The sequence below is a fragment of the Teleopsis dalmanni genome, chromosome 1 (genome assembly GCF_002237135.1).
Source record: "Teleopsis dalmanni isolate 2A chromosome 1, ASM223713v2, whole genome shotgun sequence".
In the NCBI taxonomy this organism is placed as follows: Eukaryota; Metazoa; Arthropoda; class Insecta; order Diptera; family Diopsidae; genus Teleopsis; species Teleopsis dalmanni.
The window spans coordinates 57310332-57329530 of NC_051846.1; the positions used below are offsets into that span (position 1 = coordinate 57310332).

General features: G+C 28.2%; 1 protein-coding gene across 1 annotated transcript; it reads left to right on the top strand.

Annotated features, from left to right (window-relative positions):
* The first annotated feature begins 1626 nt into the window (after positions 1 to 1626).
* LOC119681921 lies at positions 1627 to 19002 on the top strand. Its single transcript, XM_038095235.1, has 7 exons — positions 1627 to 2404; positions 8917 to 9063; positions 9180 to 9341; positions 9472 to 9648; positions 11528 to 12087; positions 17404 to 17703; positions 18668 to 19002. The coding sequence occupies exons 1-7, from the start codon at positions 1705 to 1707 to the stop codon at positions 18896 to 18898; spliced, it is 2277 nt and encodes a 758-aa protein (XP_037951163.1). The 5' UTR covers positions 1627 to 1704; the 3' UTR covers positions 18899 to 19002.
* Positions 19003 to 19199: the final 197 nt, after the last annotated feature.

Sequence of the window (19199 nt, forward strand, 5' to 3'; positions counted from 1 at the left end):
CCAGAAAAACTATCATTATTACGAGTACTTGATCACTTCAAGCTAAGAGAACAAATTTAAATTGTTAAGTTATGACCAATTTCACTATGTGCGGACAAGTCATTGTAAGTTTTCTCAAAAAAATCCAGTATTGTGATCGAGATCAGATCCAAAACTGGATCATACGTGTATTTGATATACGTTTACTTTCGGAACTACAAAATAGTATTAAATATTCTTAAAAATTATAAAAACTTGAAGTTCTTAATAGCACATTTTCTATTCCATTTAAGTATTTGTTAAATAAAATATTTTTTACTTAAAATGTGTTTGTTTGACTTAGAAATCCCGTAACTCTCTTAATAATACAGTATATATTATAGTATATTTAGTGTACAATATATTCAGAATTTCAAATATATTCGAAATTATAATTTAAAGAATTAAAAAAAAAGCTATCAACTTTAAGAACAGATGTTTAAATTCGATTGCAGTCATTAAATATAATTCGCGTAATTTTTTCTTTCAGAGTTGTAAAAAAAACAAGATTAAGTCTAGTTGAAACAAATTGGCATCATTTTTAAAATATGTTAATATGTATTTTGTTGTGTATAAAAATTGTAAAGAATGTAAAGTTTGTAAATACTAAAAATTACTTGATTTAAATAAAAGAATTAATATTAGAATTATTAATTTAGAATTCTAAAATAATTAGAATATTAATTTAGAATAAATATTAATATTTATTATTCTAAATTAGAATATTAGAATATTATATTGATATTAATTAATGCCTATTAGAATATTAGGCAATGATTAGCATTTTTATCTTACATATTTAAATTAATTAATTTATTTAGATATTTGAATTTATTAGTAAATGAAATGTTCATATGGTTTTAACAGATGACTGGAGTCTTGCAACATATTTTCTGTGAACATTCACAATAGACTGATTTTTGAATTTGGCTGCACTAAAACTTTAGACGTAAACATTTTTGCGACTAAAACTTAACTCTTAAGATTTTAAGAGCATTATTGTTGCTTCACATGTTTTCTTTCGAAAGTTGCGAGTATTTTTTTGTTATTCTGAAAGAAAAAATTACGGCTATAATAATAGTAATAAATAATAACTTTTTTCATTTTAATATTGTTTTAAGAATATTTGTTTAAGAAATTCTAATTACTTTTCTTGATGTAGACATTACATCCTATCAAACTTTTTCACAACCGTATTTTACATCGACTTCCAAATATTTCTACTAATTACTTAAATATTTACTTTTTTTCTATTACAGGCTAAATTTATTTTGAAGTCATGTTCAAACATACAAAAAGGAAAATAGCCATTGCATGTCCTGATAAATGGCAGCTCATGGGTCACGTTACGTTGCTGAAATTAAACTTTTATGGGTCAACTTTACAACGTACATGAAGAGGGGGCGAGACTACTGCTGCTTTACAGAAACAGCAAATCAAAACGAAATAAACAAAAATAAACATAAAATATAATTTAAATGTTATATGCGTAGTCTTCCATCAACAAACAGAGGAGCTTATGTAAAGCTTATATCGTTTCAAAGCAAGGACTCACTAAAATAAAGATAAAAATTGAAAAACACATGGAAAACTTTAAAATAACTTATCGAAAATAAATAAAAGTATAAATTACACCAAATATTTGCCAATAAAAAGTAATTCAATAACTTACAGTGCAGTTAAGCGATGGCAACAAAAATTTTTAGTTACGAGAAGGAATTGAATCAATGCCGAAATGTTGAAAAACAAAAGTCCCAACCACAAAGTATTACTGCAAAAATCACGAATGCATACTTTGCGCATACAATGCAACTGGCGCCACGAGCACAGCTAACATACATTTTAGATCACCTTCACTTTCCTGCTTTCCATGTCATCACATCCGCCACCAACATGTCCGATGAAACATATAAAATGCGGTCACCCTCCTATGCCACCACTGATGCAGTGGTTTTGGAATTGAAACGTAAAACTCAAATAATTAAAATGTTGCACGTTGGTAGCCACCACTTGGACTGTCGTAGTTTTTTCTATCTCGCACTACTGGTGCTGATCTACTGTTGTGTGCTGATAAGTGCTTCAACAGCGGCACGAACCGTTAATGGCTTAGATGAAGCGCAAGGTAGTTCATCTAATGTATTGCCAGGAAGAACTATGATAAGAACACAACTGAACGATACCCACTCCTCGTCTTCTTCGACAATACCTTCTTCTGCAGTGGCAGCTGCCGATTTTCTTAATACGTCTAATATTACCGAATTAAGTGAACCTTTAAATAGACATCGTCTTAAACGCGATGTTATACATGTGCCTGATGATGATGATGACTCAAATTACCACGACGATGAATTCGATGAATATGATGCTTTAATTAATAACAAAAGTGGTAAGTACAAAATTTTTGCAGTCAATGCGATTATACATTACATCACTTACAGCATCCTTCAAATATTTATATTAGATGAATAGAAGAACATTATAAAAAGAATAAAATTTATAAGCTCAGCATATTGCGCCAAAAAATAATTCTTATCCTTTTTTCTTTATGCGCACTTGTGCACATAATAAAACTGCATAAATCCTTCTTTGACCTTTAAATATTTTGTGCGGCTTCTCCATGTATTTTCTATGTAGAATCTAAATCGAATAAAATTCCCTCTAGTTTATAATTACAATAAATTATCAAACAGATTTTGCAGTATTTTTTTATGATTTTCCTCCTTTGTTTCTTTCATTGTTTGATACTAAAACACTGAATCGCTATAATTTGTGTGTGCAGGCAACGGAAGGCGACTGCTTGATCCTTTCTAGTAATAAAATGTACATTCTTGTAAAATATTAAAGTCTTCTTCAGAGCAATTCTTAAGCATTTTTTATATACAATTATAAGTAAAATTATTACACACTCAGTCGATTGCAAAATTAAAATTACATCCTCGACAGGTTACGACATAGAAAATTCCTAATAAAAGGAAAGCTGCTGGAAACATAATATTTAATTAAAAATCGGATATAGTACGTAGTAAATAATTTTTCGTACTATATACAAAAGTTTTTATTTTTAAATCTTTTCTCTCTGTTTCTACAAAGTATATTGCTCTTAATTATGGAACTCAAAGGCATTTCAGTTATCAAAGCCTAAATTTTTTATGTAAGGAAGTAAATAAAGTAATTGCAAGTAAAATTGATACGAACCAATTGCTTTTGGTTCATACCAAATAAATTCTTAAACCACTGAATCGATATTATCTACTTTACTTCACTTTAGTTGGCCATAACAGACGTGTATCGTCTTTGGTCACATCTTGTATCCTTCGCCTTCCAGCCTGATCAGTAGTTTGCTGTCGACAGTTGGTATTACCGAGCGCCCCTAAATCGTTAGTCACCTGTTCATTCCACACCTGTTCATTCAACGTTTCTTCCGCGTTTTCCACCTGCGGGTACCGAATCAAACACATTTCTAGTCGGAGCATTTTTTGCTATTTGCACGACATGACCAAGTCAGCGAAGCCACTGACTTTTTATACGCTTAACTATATCAATATCGCGGTATAGCTTATATAGTCCATTACTCCATCTAATTCGACACTCGTTGCCAACGATTGGCTTCTTTTGCATAGCATGTTTGACTGAGTCTTAAATGCGTTATTTAAAAGACTGATACCACGATAAGTGGCTCAGTTTGCAGGATCACCTTCCAATCGTTAAGTATACACTTATCTTGCGAATTAGCTGTAGCTTACGTTTTGATAGCTCTTTATGCAGCTTAGTCGTTTAATTATAATTATCGGCGCCTGTAGCTTTATTCTTTTTAAGCCGCATTATAGCTCTTTTAACTTTATTATGATTGGAAGGAACAATGATTATTACATCGTCAATGAATGAAATTTCTGAATCATACAAAAAAAAATGCTTATTATGGATTTCTCTCCTAAATCGAATTCACTCACATGATAATATATCCCATAATTTTGATATAGAAGAGAACTAAATTGTAAGTTGGTTTTTTTTAAACTTTATTCATAATGTTATCACTATATGAAAAGTTTTTTTAAATGGATGCACTCTTATTAGAATCGATCTACATAACATTTATCTTATATAATTTCTACTATAAAATGAAGAGAAATATAGGCCATAACATTTTTGTTTAAGGATAATTTTGAAATTAAATTTTTTTAGATTAGTTTTAGGATACTTTGAAAGACCCATCAGGTGATGTATATGTAAACATATTTTACTCTTTCATCATAAAATCAATTTTCATTTTTACATCTTTAAAAAGCCTCATCTTCAATCTGTATAATCATCAACTTAAAATATCTTACTTTATTTCCTTTATTTTATTTTATTTATTTTATTTTATTTTATTTTATTTTATTTTATTTAATTTTATTTTGTTTTATTTTATTTTATTTTATTTTATTTTATTTTATTTTATTTTATTTTATTTTATTTTTTATTTTATTTTATTTTATTTTATTTTATTTTATTTTATTTTATTTTATTTTATTTTATTTTATTTTATTTTATTTTATTTTATTTTGATTTTATTTTATTTTATTTTATTTTATTTTATTTTATTTTATTTTATTTTATTTTATTTTATTTTATTTTATAATCATATATTGTATTTATAGAGCAGATGGCATAGAGCATAGGCCCATAGACCCAAAGAACCCATAGTAACACAGAATCACATATATACACTTATTTTATACGTATATATATTATATTTTATATATAATATATATTAGTATTACCACAATGGTATATTAGTTATGCTAAAGTAAGCTTTGATGTATAGGACCGCTACTGCAACCTGACTTAATATCGGCTATTAATATAGTATTTTGTATATGAATTTTTGTAATTTTGATATATAGAACTGATTGTTAAATAAAGTTGGTAATGTGTATTCATTCAAAGTATCTCGTAAAAAAAATAATATATTTCATAGTTGTATAAAATATAATTTGAAGTTTATTTAGATAATCGGTACAGTAACTGTTCGAATTATCGAGACCATACTGTTATTGATTTTTAATATAACAATTTGTGTGAAAGGTATTAAAATTTCGACAAAGCCATAGCTAAACTTCTTCTTTATTTTTAATGGGAAAATAATAAATTAAAATATCGCCGCATCAATAACCAATGTTTATTAGGTTTTTCTTTGCTTTCATAATGACCTGTCACTCGGCACACAATGCGTATGATTGACATTTTTAAATTATGTGTGGCGCCTTATTGTGGTGACAAATATTGTATATAATTTAGAATATAATTATAGAAAATTCTATTTTCTTCTTCTTTTACTAGATTATACATTTAAAATTAAAAAAAAAGAAGTATTTTAATTTTAAACACAATTGCTTATAATTCCTCCAAGAAAAATAAGTTGAAACTTTTAATGGATGAACAACACATAGAGTAGAACTTTTTAGAAACAATGCCGTATTACGATATAAAGTGTATAATAAAATAGCATATAACGTTACAGACCTTGACCTGGCTTTGTGCCATAATTCATGCTTTAAATAATGTTTTTAAGTCAACAAAATAGTGGACCTAAGTTTTAATATGAACAACTTTTTGTAATAATAAAAATGAAATTTTCAACTTGCAAAATATTTTCAAATAAACATAATGAGTTTAGTGTGCAAAAAATTAATTCTTAACGTTTACATGGCGTAATTGTGAATTTTACGACTATTTTATGTAATAGTTTTGTATAGAGTACCTTATTTTTAGCTTATTTTAATTGATGCCAAGAGGTACTAATAAAAGAGAGCTTATTCATAACAAATGTTTATAGCTGTTTCCTATATTAGTGTATAAATAAATAAGGTTCTTTTCTTTCCGAGATACATAATGTCCCGGTAATCTTTCTAAATTTTCCATAAATTATTAAACGATAAAAATTAAACTGAAAGCAATATAGCTCTATTATACCATACTATGTTTAACATTGTCCTGGACGTAGTTTTGGCAGAGGCATTGGGTTAAGGTGGCGGAATAACGTGGGGTCTTCAAGATAGCTTGTGTGGTCTCGATTACGCCGATGATTTATGTCTGATGGCACACAGATATAATAATATGTCTCGAAACCTAAATCGTTTGATAACTTCGGCAAACAGAGCGAGAGTTAAAGTCAATGTTACCAAAACAAAAGTTATGCGCATTAATACTAGCGTCCAAGATGATTTTATTATAAATAACTGCTGTCTTGAGGATGTAGATTTTTTGTGCTATATTGGAAGCATCATATCAGAAAATGATGGATCCAGTGCTGACATTGAGAACCGTATCAAGAAGGCAAAACAAGCGTTCGGTCGCTTAAATAAAGTCTGGAGATCATCTCAGCTATCGCGTCGGACTAAAATACGAATATTTAAATAATAATCTCGGTGAAAATCCTGGAATACTACGGAAAACAGCATCAATGCACTACAAATTTTTGTAAATCAGTCATTACGCAAAATTGTTAAAGTATTTTGGCGAAATACAATTTCAAATGATCATCTATGGTTTCTAACTCAGCTAATACCTATGAGAAACGAGATTAAAAAGCGCAAATTGGAATGGATCGGTCACACTTTGCGTAGACCGACTGGTGACACCACAAGAATGGCGATTGAGTGGAACCCGATGGGTAGCAGAAGAAAGGGCAGACCTGCTCACACCTGGAGAAGACAAACCGATACGGAATTGTCACACATGCGGAAAGGTTGGGGAGAGTTGAAGCTATTGGTCACCAATCGTACCGAGTCGAAATTATTTGTTGCGGCCCTATGCTCCTCATAGGAGTTAAAGGATTAAATATATACCAAAACAACCCAATTACATGATATACTGTGGATATGTCTCCAGATACTCTTGCTAGGTATTTACTTAGACCAGGAATTAAAAAATTTCATATAAGGAAGAGGTAGAAAAAGTATATATAAAAGTAGGTAGAAGCGATCCTGGGCACATCTGATAACGTATTTTAGTATAGAAAACTATTTTAAGCAACTTTTTTACTACGCTATATTTTGATACGTATAGTTCTAAATACCGAGATTACACTATGTTAGTTTCATAGTTTTAATATAAACATTTTCAACTTTTAAGTCTGATATCTCGAAAACTGTATTGACATAAAGCATAAGAAATATTACAAATAACTGTCTCTATTGCAATCCATTGTCAAATGGGCAATTCTTGAATACTGGAATAGTGTTGCTGCGCCTTCTTTTATCCGTCAAAATAGTCTTAATTAATAAACACTTTTCAAATAATAATATTATTATTTTTATTTATATATTAATATTTATTATTATTATTATTTGACATCCGTCAAAAAAAAAATTATTGAAAAGCCTGTATTCCAGTTTTAAGAGTATTAAGTTTTTATTTTATTTTTATATTTTATTTTATTTATATTTCATTTAACAATTAATTACTTTATAGGTTAATATAGATCAAACTGTTTATTTTAAATAATTTTAAATTAATTGTAATTTTTTGGATAAAAACTAAGCATAACATAATTATACTAAGCAGGGTTTATTTTATTGAGGATATTGGGCAACTGCATAACTGATTTCCAAAGAGCTTCTTAGGTATTGCTAAAGGTTCAAGGTGGTTTGTAGACCTCAGTAAATTATAAAGATCGTAGGTGACCTAACTATATTATCTACTAGTATTATTATTACTTTTATTATTATATTATCTTAGTAACATTATCTGTTACTATATTTATCTATTATCTGTATTTATCTAATAACTTTAAATTTTATTTTCTCAATTTTAAATTAGTTTAAGTATTGCAGTATTGCTTAAGTAAATCTTGTGTTGAGTGAGATAGCATGTCGGTATTTATATTTTATATATATTTGAAAGTTGAATTAGTAGATCATATTAATATCCCGATTTGCGTTGCTCCGATTTGCATTAATTCGGATTGCGTCGGTACTGTTTCAATTTGTGTCGATTTTTAATACATGCGCCCAGAGGGGATTCCCATTTTATTTGTTGTAGGTCACATTTTTTAAAAGGGGTTCAGTTTTTCATTAAAAGGTGTCAGCTTAAATTTGTGAGGTGAAGTGGAAAGGCGAATTTCTGCTTTATAAAGTATGAAAATGGATAAATGAATAAATGAATAAACTTTTTATCCTTGGAACAAAAGTTTGACATTTTAAAACGGTTTAAACTTGGAGAAAAACCTGCTGACATTAGGAGAAGTCTGGGTTTATCTCCAACTATTGTAAGAACAATTTGTAATCATGATGTGGACAACATAAAGAATTATGGAAAAACTGTCACATATTTGCAGACCAAACAAGTTATAAACAATAGGAGTCCGTTAATTGTAAAAATGGAGTCCCGTCTGTGCATTTGAATAGAAAATCAGAATCAAAGAAGAATGCCATTATCCTAAATGCAAATTCAGAATAAGGCTCTGTACATATTTAATCAGTTAAAGTTATCAGTTAAGAAGTGTTCAAAAACCAGTATATTTTGGAAATTAAATGTGTGATGAAATGTAATTCGATTTTCGTTGTTTCTATTTGCGTCGCATTCTGTCGGTCCCAATCAATGATGCAAATAGGGGTTTTAGTGTACTATAATTTGTCACAAGGTTTAATAATAGCTCTGTATATCTGTATTAAAATATAATTTTTAATCTATTAATTAAAAGTTGCAGTAATTCATATAGAATATAGCAGAAGCAAAAATAGTTCATAGCATAATTTACTAAAACATATTCTTATAAATAATCGCAGTTAAGGAATGTAGGAAACTGCTATGATAAGGTGTATTATAATTAGGAAAAAATCACACTTTTAAAGATGTCATTAAATAGTTTTTTATATAAATTAAAGTAATTAAATTCTAATTTAATCTTTGCAGCAAAAGGAAAATATATCGGAGCTCCGTGCAATAACATGAAATGTGAGCCAAGACTTTTGCATGTCACCTGCGATAAAGAAACATTAATTTGTGGCTGTGAAAAAAATTATCCCGTGCAACTTGGTTTAACCACAGGTTGTGCAAAACGTAAGTATATTTCAACAAGTGTACTTAATAAAAAAAAATATTATATAGTATTTGTACATACATATATATGTAGTACCATAATAACAAATCAAAACTTTTATGTCACGAAACAATAGCGAAAAAACTAGGTGAACAATGTTTCTACGATAAAACATGCAAGTACAATGATGAAAACTCACTCTGTGTTCAGGTGCGTCATAATGCACTTTGCGAATGTGCCAGTGGTTTTCATTCCGTCAGCTATACAAAACCCACAAAAAGGGTATTTTGTACACAAGGTATGTAAAATAATTATAAATCTTAACTTTTATTTAAATCCAGTGAAAACTATATATTATTACATACATAACTGTTAATTCTCTATATTTATTTTTTTCTAAACTTTCGCGTTTTGATATAAATTTTTAGATTTAAAAGAACTGACCTCAGATTTGCCCACTTTATTGGGTGTTAGTACAGGGATTGCAGTTTTAGCAGGTCTTATCTGTATGGTGCTACATTTATTCAGTAAAACCAAATATCCAAGACATCGGAATTTTGGTGATGCAAATTTGCCACCACCTATAATGTATTCAAGTGATACAGGTAATATAGTAGCACGTATTCTATATTAAGGACCATTCACAGTTAAACAATTGCTATATATATATTCTAAAGTAATATAAAAAGTGTCCGCCGTTTTTTGACACTAGATGGTGTTCGTATTGATAATTTGGCAGCATTAATCTGATTTTATCAAACGAACAATTGCTTGAAAGGTGCCATTTTAGGATATATATTTTATGAAGACAGTAGTATGATTTCTCAGCGTTTAAAAATTTATATTGATTGATAGATGGTGTTCGTATTGACAAATTTGGCAACACTAATCTGATTTTATCAAACGAATAGTTGCTTGAAAGGTGACATTTTAGATTATATATTTTATAAAGACAGTAGTATAATTTCTCAGCTTTTAAAACAATTACTTCAATATCCAAAAATAACCTATGTGATGCTTTATTACTATCCAAAATGTCAAACTCTAACAATAATATACCAAACAATTTGTTATGTTTATGATGAGGATGATGTGAGTGAATGTCAAACCCCGGGAAATCGTTTTCTCGTTTACGTTTTGGAAATTTGGATGTTAAAGAAACACCTCGCTCGGGTGGGACAGACATAAGTTGTCAGAAGATAGCAGACTCACTAAACATTAACCTTATGACAATTTGGAACTTCAATTCAAATAAATTCGATTTATAGAATAACCATCAATCCTGATGAAAAACAACAAGTCATGTTTGAAGCAAGTCATTATGGATGATAATATCCAACGCAAGCAATCATGGTTATAGACTTATTATAAACAACTTCAAAGCTAGGATTGTTGGACTAGGTTATGTTGAGTGCTTGATGGAATAAGAAGGAATTATCTATTATGACTTTCTGTAGACAGTGTAATGGTTAATTCAATCTTTTACTGCTAGCAACTCGACTACTTCAATAAAACAATCAAATCTAATCAGAATTAGACAGCAGACATTATAACAATCCATTATAACAATGCCAAGCCGCACACATTTTTACTGACTCGGCACAAATTCACGTAACTTGGTTGAGAATTTTTAATGCGTACATATATCGTATAGGTTGGTTTGTTGCAGTGGCAGGTCATAAGATACCTTCAAATGTACCTCAATTAGCGATTTTTCGCCGTTTTGTTACCACATTCCTCGCAAGAACCCTAGTATAGGAGAGTAGAGACTAAATCCATCCCACTGAATTTAGGTAATTTAATAGGTCTTTCATCTTCACCATTGAGCAGTCTGATAAACTATCACAAAAGTATTTTCCTAAGAACCTGTATCATCGTATAGGTAGACCGGATGGCCATCTGACTACCCTTTGTTTTGGTGTCAATAAAACTCTCTAAACAGTAATAATGTAGAAATTTAAGTTGCTTTATTATTAAAGTAATAAATTTAATTGAATTACTAATATAGGAATTTTTATAGGAGCTATTTGGTACACTTTTTTCGTCTTCCTTGCTGAACTGCCATTTAAAGCTCAAATTAATTGTAAATTGAACGCCCGAAGAGCCGCTGAAAATCACTTACCCACGTTTTATACCGTTAAATCTCAGAAGTTCTATATTGATGGAATTATGAACCAACTTAAAAAATAGTAAAGGTCTTAAATAATAATGGCCAATATAAAATTGTTTAAAATTGATTTTCAATAATTGATTTGTTGAAAAATGTGCCAAAACACGGTGGATACTTTTTATAGCACCAATTATAAACCTATTATTTATTATATAAATTAAATAAAATGTTATGTTAATTAAAGACAAAAATATTAACTACCTAAGCTCAGTTATAATAAAACAATGTATTAAAAATTGGTTGTAATAATAATTTATTATAAATTGAATATAAATATTTTAGTCTTGAATCTGATATGTCTTCACATATTACAGGTATACCATTAACAGTGCAATCCGGTCGACCATCATCTCGTTCTAGTCTACGTTCTAGTGGTTCAATTGGTTCGTATGGTAATCGACGTGCATCTTCTGCTGGCGCTACAACAGCAGGTTCAAAAGGAATATTAGTATCAACATCACGAACAGGTGCGGCAAGATCGGCCGCCATATTGCTTATATCATGCCACATTTCAGCACTGTCTAAACAAAATTCTCAAGCTACATCGCGACAAACCTCCGGCGCTGGCTGCAGTGCTAATTCACGCGATAATCTCGATGAAAATGGTTCAGATGCGGGGAGTCGTAGTTGCGATAGCACTCTCTCAATGACGCGTCATCTACAAAAACAATTGAACCATCAGCGTCATCTGCTTAGCCTTGAACTATCACCTGCTAAAACAAAAAATCATGATAGAATTAGAGCATTGTTGGGCATTAATGGAATTGATAATTATAGAACTGATGACGATGATTTAAATAATTTAGAAAATGGCAATCAGCACCTACAAATAGGTGCAGTGCCGACGCCAGCCAGCGTTACGCCTAAATTTGCGGTAAACGAGCTCGATATCCTATTTCGTTTGTTTTGTTGATTACTCTGTGTTCAATATCGCAATTTATATTATTCAAAATATTATTTATGAGATACAAAATGTATACATAACTGATACTGACTGAACGTTTGATATATAGTATTTTAGTGTTATAAGAAACTGATTTGTGAGCAAATCGCAGATTTATGCAATAATCTCGATAATAATCTTGCATACACGTACAATACATAAACATTGTTCGTTTCTGCGTTCGTTCGTTAGTTATGCAGTATTGGTTTTAAAACGAGTCTTAAAAAAGATATTCTTAAATTCTTAAATTCAAATAATTTAAATTATTAAATCCTATTTTCGTTTGCATTCGAACATTTAGATGTTAATTTGATGTACGTTTGTATGTATGTATGTATGTGTAAAATTTTTCTTTATAAAATTACAAAATTTCTATTATTTTTCTAATCTGTGTCTTCTAATATATAATATCTACTATCTTCTATCAACTGTTAAATGTTTAGCTAACCTTCTTTTATTCAATTTTGTTTATTTTGTATTTAATAATTATAATACTAAATGTTCATTCCAGTTAATTTATTATATATTAAAATTTTATTTCGTATTTTAACAGAGAAATTGCAAAAGTTATATAGATAGTATATACTTAGACGTAGGCTGTAGAGCTTTTTAGTTTGTTAGATAAGCATAGATAATTTTCAATATTTATATTATATGAGTAAACAACTGACCCATTTCAATAACAATTTTTATTTAAATATAAAAATAATTATTTTCATTTATACATAATAAAAATTATTATTACTTTCTATAATTGGTTATCAAAATTGAAATAAATTGGAAGTTTTGAAATTTAAAATTCTCCTTAAAATATCAAATGATCAGTAGTAATCAATATTATAAGTTTACAATAAAAAAAAATAAAAAAAAATCTAATGGAAAAATTAAAAAATCTGATTTGAAGTTTTTTATGTTTTAAAAAAAATTATTATTAAATTTAATTTAGAAATGTAAAGTACATGCTAGGTTCAATCATCATCAATAGTCAATAGCTAAACAGTCTATGTATTCTTCATTCTTTTATATTTTTGGCTTTTATCTTCCAGTTGATGACATTCATATCTCTCAGTTCTTGTCGAACACTGCCACTCAATCTCTTTCTCGGTCTTCCTTTTCTTTTCGTTCTTCTGGCTTTACTCTCCAAGATTCTGGTTTAATAATAGGTTTAATTAGTATTTTAAATTAAAAACTGGTGTTTAGTTTTAAAAATGACTTCATTTTAGAACATATGAAGTTCTACTTTAACTTCAATATACTTATTTCAACGAGACAATTAGTGTATCCGATCTCTGCATTTTCCATAACACTTACTGGATTAAAATTTGCTAAAATAGATAACATTGCGATGTGATGAAAATCAAATTCCATCCGTACTTTTATCCTTTAATTTTAATGTTAGGTTGTTTGAGTTAACTGAGCAAGTGCATTATCTTGATTGAAACTGTTTTTGCATTAACTGTAAACTGAGATTTTATAATGAATTTTTGCAACCAAGCTTACAGTCATTATCTGATATTATAATATTACAAGTTCAAAGGCAATCTAACAAAACAAAACCTTTTTGCAATCTTAAAAACACGATCTTCTTGTTCAATTTCTGGACATAAATTCGCTACAAACCAGAGATTCGGATTTGGTTTCAATCCACTTCTTAGCATTTTATTTTTTATTTAGGATTATGATGTTAGATTCAAATCTCATCAGTAAAGATGAAACAACACAGAAAATTCTTTCTAATTTCCTAAAACGTTTTAGACGAAGATGTGTTAGAATTTGTTTTTGTAGCATTATAGAGCTAATACTATCTCTTCCATCAGATGTGCACAACCCTACCAATGTAACCCAATTTTTGAAATTAATGTCACTGCTTCAAGGTATTGCTTAGAGTATTCGATTTTGTCTGGCATCAAGTTTGCATATTATTGGATTTACTTCTTTTCTTGTTTTTTAGAATATTTATGGCACACCACAACCAATACCTTTAATTTTTCCAATCCTTTGATGGCTCCCTAATCGATTTTATAAAGTTGTATACTACATCATTGATACATCTTTTCCTCGCCTATTAGTGTTATTTCATAATACTAAAAACTAATTATAATTTATTTACAACACTTTTTATATTTGTTATTAATAAACCTCCTTTAGTTTAATATTAAAATTAATTTATATTCTTTATTTTAATTATGTCAGGAATTTGTATTGGTTTTTTATTTTGAAATGCTTAACACAACAAAAATTAAATAAAGTGACTTCATTATCTTTTAAATATTAATATAAATTACAATTATGAAAAATTATTCGGGTCTTTCATTAGAATTTAGTTAGAATTTTTAGCTTATTTTATAACAAAAACAAATTTTTCTTGAACTATCCTTAGATAATATTCAAAAATTTTTTATTTTCTTATAATTAATTGTTCAATGTTCGTAATTATTATAACCGTAATATTTGTATAGTAAATTAACCAATTGATATAACCTAATAACCATTAAATAGTTTATTAACATTTTACACACATACAACACAAACACAGAAAATTATATTAAAAATTAATTTAAAAAAAAAATAAAAAATGTAACTGAAAGAAAAAATATATATATTTTAAAACATATCGAAGTTCTCTATAAAAAAAAAGGAAATATTTAACAAATATTTAATATACCTCATCGCTTCAGTTTTTATAAATCATATTCCATTCAAAATTTATTAAAAATTTAAAAATAATATATTTTATATATTAATATATAATGTTTTTTATCTAAATGTTAACAGTCTGAATATGTAAGAAAGCAAAACAAAAAGCAATATGGCGGTGAATATGTTCTTACAATATAAAAGTTTTAATATATATTTAACATTTTTAAACTTTTTATTTTATTTATTTACTAAAAAAATACTTTGCTAAAATAATATATTTAGAAGTTTTGCTAAATTCCATTAAGGGTGGCATGTTTAAATGAAATAATTTGTAAATAACGAAAATACATTTTTCTAAACAAAATTCATTATTATTTATATATATGCTTTACATAAAAGAAATATACTTAACAATAACACAAATATTTTTATTTATTTAAATAAGCGATTTATAAAATATAAAATAGAAACCTATTAGATCTCTATTTAACAGCGCTGGTAACATTGGTCAAAGACCGCAAAACCCAAAATCTCGGTATAACAGATTAAAACGGAAACTATTATATTGTACTAATAATGTTGTTATAATAGGCCTAAGTGAATACCCTAGGGATGGCCGGTATAACCTAATGTTGTTATATTATTGCACTTTAAGGATAAAATAATATATACTTATGCTGTTTTCGATTGGTAAGTATATATCCAATCTAAATTTACTCTCGATCTGTCAAATTTTTTTGCCCAATTAGAAAAATCGTTTTTAGAAGAATCTAACATATTTGTAGTTGTGTGAGTATGCATTTGTATTTTTCATATATACTTATGTCGGCTCAAATCACACTTTATCTGTAAAGATATATAAAACCCTGAAAGTTAATTTCCGAATAATATGGTTACTCTGACAAAATATCTAGAGTGTTATAACTTAGTCTTAAGTGTTATAAATTAATCTTAACTGTTATACCTCGAGATTTAGCAACTGAAACTAAAAATCGCACTGAAAATGAATTTTGATTATAAAAGTTACCCCAGATTTACCAATACCTATATTATATAATATATATAATTTATATATTATGTAATATATATAATATTATATAATATTTTGTGAGGATAAAACTAACTTCTGCTCAAAAAGTACTCGGATTTTGTAAATGAAACACACAAATTTAAATTTTATTCTAAATTTATTTTATCTCCTTCAAAATATGCGCTCCTTCTGAAACGATACACATATGTCAACGCTTAACCCAATATTCCATACACTTTTCGTAGGCTCTTGAAGGTATGACTTTTAGTTCCTTTAGCGAATTATTTTTTACCGATTCAATCGACTCAAAACGCTTACCACGAAGGGGCAATTTGAGTTTCGGGAACAGGAAAAAGTCGCACGGATCCAGATCTGGCGAATATGCTGCCAGATCGCGTATCGCGTACAACTAGAATTTTCCATAGTAAAAATCGCTTAATGCACTTGAGGTAGTCTCACATTAACAGCTGCTGTAAACAAACTAATTGACAGATGGCGCTCAAATTTGTACCATATGTCAAGAAAGGGTGTACCAATATAACAAAAAATTTTTTGAATAAGGTCTATTCCTTAAGGAGTAGTTAACAAACAACAAAATACTTTTTGAGCAGAAGGTAAATGGCTTTAGAGAAATAAATGCAAGCAAAATATATTATAAATCATTATATCAAAAATATTTGACTAATTTGTCATTAATGACTTTATCGAATGGTAATCAATAGTATACAGGCTACAGGGCTAGTTACAATCTGTTTCTTTATAACTTTCATTACGCTTTTCAATTTAAAATAAATAAATAATTTAAAATATTTGAAAAATCTTTTAACTCCAAAAATTCCAAATAGGTTTTTAAAGCTGATATTATAAGTTCCATTAAACTCAAAACTCTATTCAAGTAAAGCATATATATAAATAAAAGCAGACATTAAAAATAAATTGCTTTTATATACACTTAAACTTTCAAAATAAAAAATAAGCATTTTATGCATTCATATTTTCTTATATACATATATATATAATAGTTTTCAACTATATATTATAAATTGAAAAACCATTAACTTTAAAACCAATAACACACACAAATTAAATTTTTTTAAATTCTGCTATATTTTGTAAATTTTTTCTTCCTTATTTCTCAAGAAGTGTGCTTAACTCATGTCCACGCTGCTGTGTCTTCAATGCATCCTGTGTAATGAATCCACTTCTATGAAAAATATATATATTGTATTAAGCATATATCTTTCTATATATTAAGTAATTCGTATTTTGATACATAAAACAAAAAATAAGTATAATTTTATATATAATAATGAATGTAAAAACGTCTGCTTTGCTGCTGCTTAAAACTATTTCAATTAAGTTGGCTTGTCGGTCTTTGCAGCTTCTGAAATCTTCTCAAGCTTTTTAATGCATAAACTATTTTGATTTAATTAAACACGTGTGTATTTATTGTTTACTTTTTGTATACTCTACACTGCTAGCAGTTCTCTTCTATTTCCTATTTATATACATATTATTTAAATGAATATTTATTTTAATTTTTTCCTCTTTACTTTACAAAATGATTTAAATAAATTTTAGGTTCACGAAGACCAAGTCTAGCATCAGTGCATAGCACTAGTTCGTCCGTGCGCAGTTATAGTATGATGCGTTTCGAAAAGGAAGTGCAACAGAAAGAAATACGTCAGGAGATGAAATTACGTTTAGCACGTCTACAGCAGCAACAACAATTAACACAAAATAGACCACAAATTATAATCGGTGATGGCTTGGGTATGCAGCATAGCACTTTAAATAGGATCAGTATGCCAACGCCAAGTCCATTAACGCCAAATTCAACGGATGAGCTTTTACCATCTGTAGATGAAACACAAGAGGTACGTGTTCAAATTCAATTATTTAAGTTCAGAAATATTATATCAATAGGTATTCTAGTTATATACAATAAATACATTGTGGCTTTTTGTTTTTTAAAATACTCGTACTTTTAAAATTCTATCTGAAAATGATTTTTACTGTCAAATAAAGTAGCACCTAAGGACAATTAAGATTCTTAAATTCTAAAATTTTGTCTATAATTATTATTGGACCCTTGTGGACCCAAGTTCGATTCCTGGTACTTGCAGTCTCGAAAATAATTATTTACGAATAATTAAATACAAGAATTATTTCCAAGACCACTGATGATGGGTATTTGGTAATACTCGGAACAACTGTATGAGCAGCCAAAAATTCAATTAATTAAAATAATATAAAAAATTAAATTTTTGTTGTTTTAGTTCACTACTGTTCGTACGTTTCTTGTCAATATATTAACAAAATATAATATAAATAGTTGCATTATCATAGTTATTAAAAAATTAATTAAGATCTGCTTAAAGTAAAAGAATAAAGAACTTAATAGATTCATGTCTGCCTTAGTTTTATAAAAGTATTAGAAATATTGTTTCTAAATAAAAACTTTTCTTATTGAATTTATTTATTATTATTAGAATTCAAGATGCAATACACTTTTATCATCGATTCATTCCATTTATGGGAGGCCTTATTTTATAAGCCTTATTTTCAGCAATAAATTAGTTTTTCCACACAGCTCTGGGCTACACCCATGCTATCAGCGTGCAAGTACTGTTTTGTTAACACTAAGTTGTTGAAGATGGTTTAGCTACAGGGATTATAATTATATAACATCTGTGTATCTGTGACTTACAACTTTTTTTAACTGAAATGTTAAAAACAGTGCTAACACTTTTATAAATAAGAGATATATATATATTTATAGATATACTCATGCCAAACTTTAATTTTTTTTTAACAATTTTTTTTTGGAATTTCTTTTAGTATATAACGATTACCGCAAAGTCTGATTTAAAACCTTCTATGTCAGAAACACCAACTGTTGCTGGGGCAACATTATCAGCAATTAGACAAATTGCAACAAACAATATTCCAGGCTCAACAACTGGCCCAATTGCAACGATCTTTCCATCTGGAAAAACAATAAAACAAACGCAATTTGCAGATAGCGCAGCTTATATTGGTCCTTGCAGTACTTCGACTGAGGCGCTTTAAAAGAACTTCTAAAAATTATAATCGCTAAAAACGTAGCTGTCCAACTAAGAGTAGGATAATGTTTAAAAATAAAAGAAGAAGAGTACGTGACGATTTTTAAAAATAAAAACTAATTATAAATTTAATAAGTTATACTAGGTCTATGCGCATACCATTTAGTCTAAATAATACGAATAGTATTAGTTATTAATTAAAAAATAGAGCAAATAGTTAATAAAAAAGAATATATAATTATATGTACTTATAAAAAAAGTGTGAAGCTTGATTACAACTGTTTTATACAAATTAGTTTTTAAATATT

Coding starts and splice junctions, on each gene's coding strand:
- LOC119681921 (XM_038095235.1), top strand. CDS start 1,705: ATGGCAACAAAAATTTTTAGTTACGAGAAGGAATTGAATCAATGCCGA. Junction 2,405..8,916: donor TTTAATTAATAACAAAAGTG/GTAAGTACAAAA, acceptor TAATCTTTGCAG/CAAAAGGAAAATATATCGGA. Junction 17,704..18,667: donor CTGTAGATGAAACACAAGAG/GTACGTGTTCAA, acceptor AATTTCTTTTAG/TATATAACGATTACCGCAAA.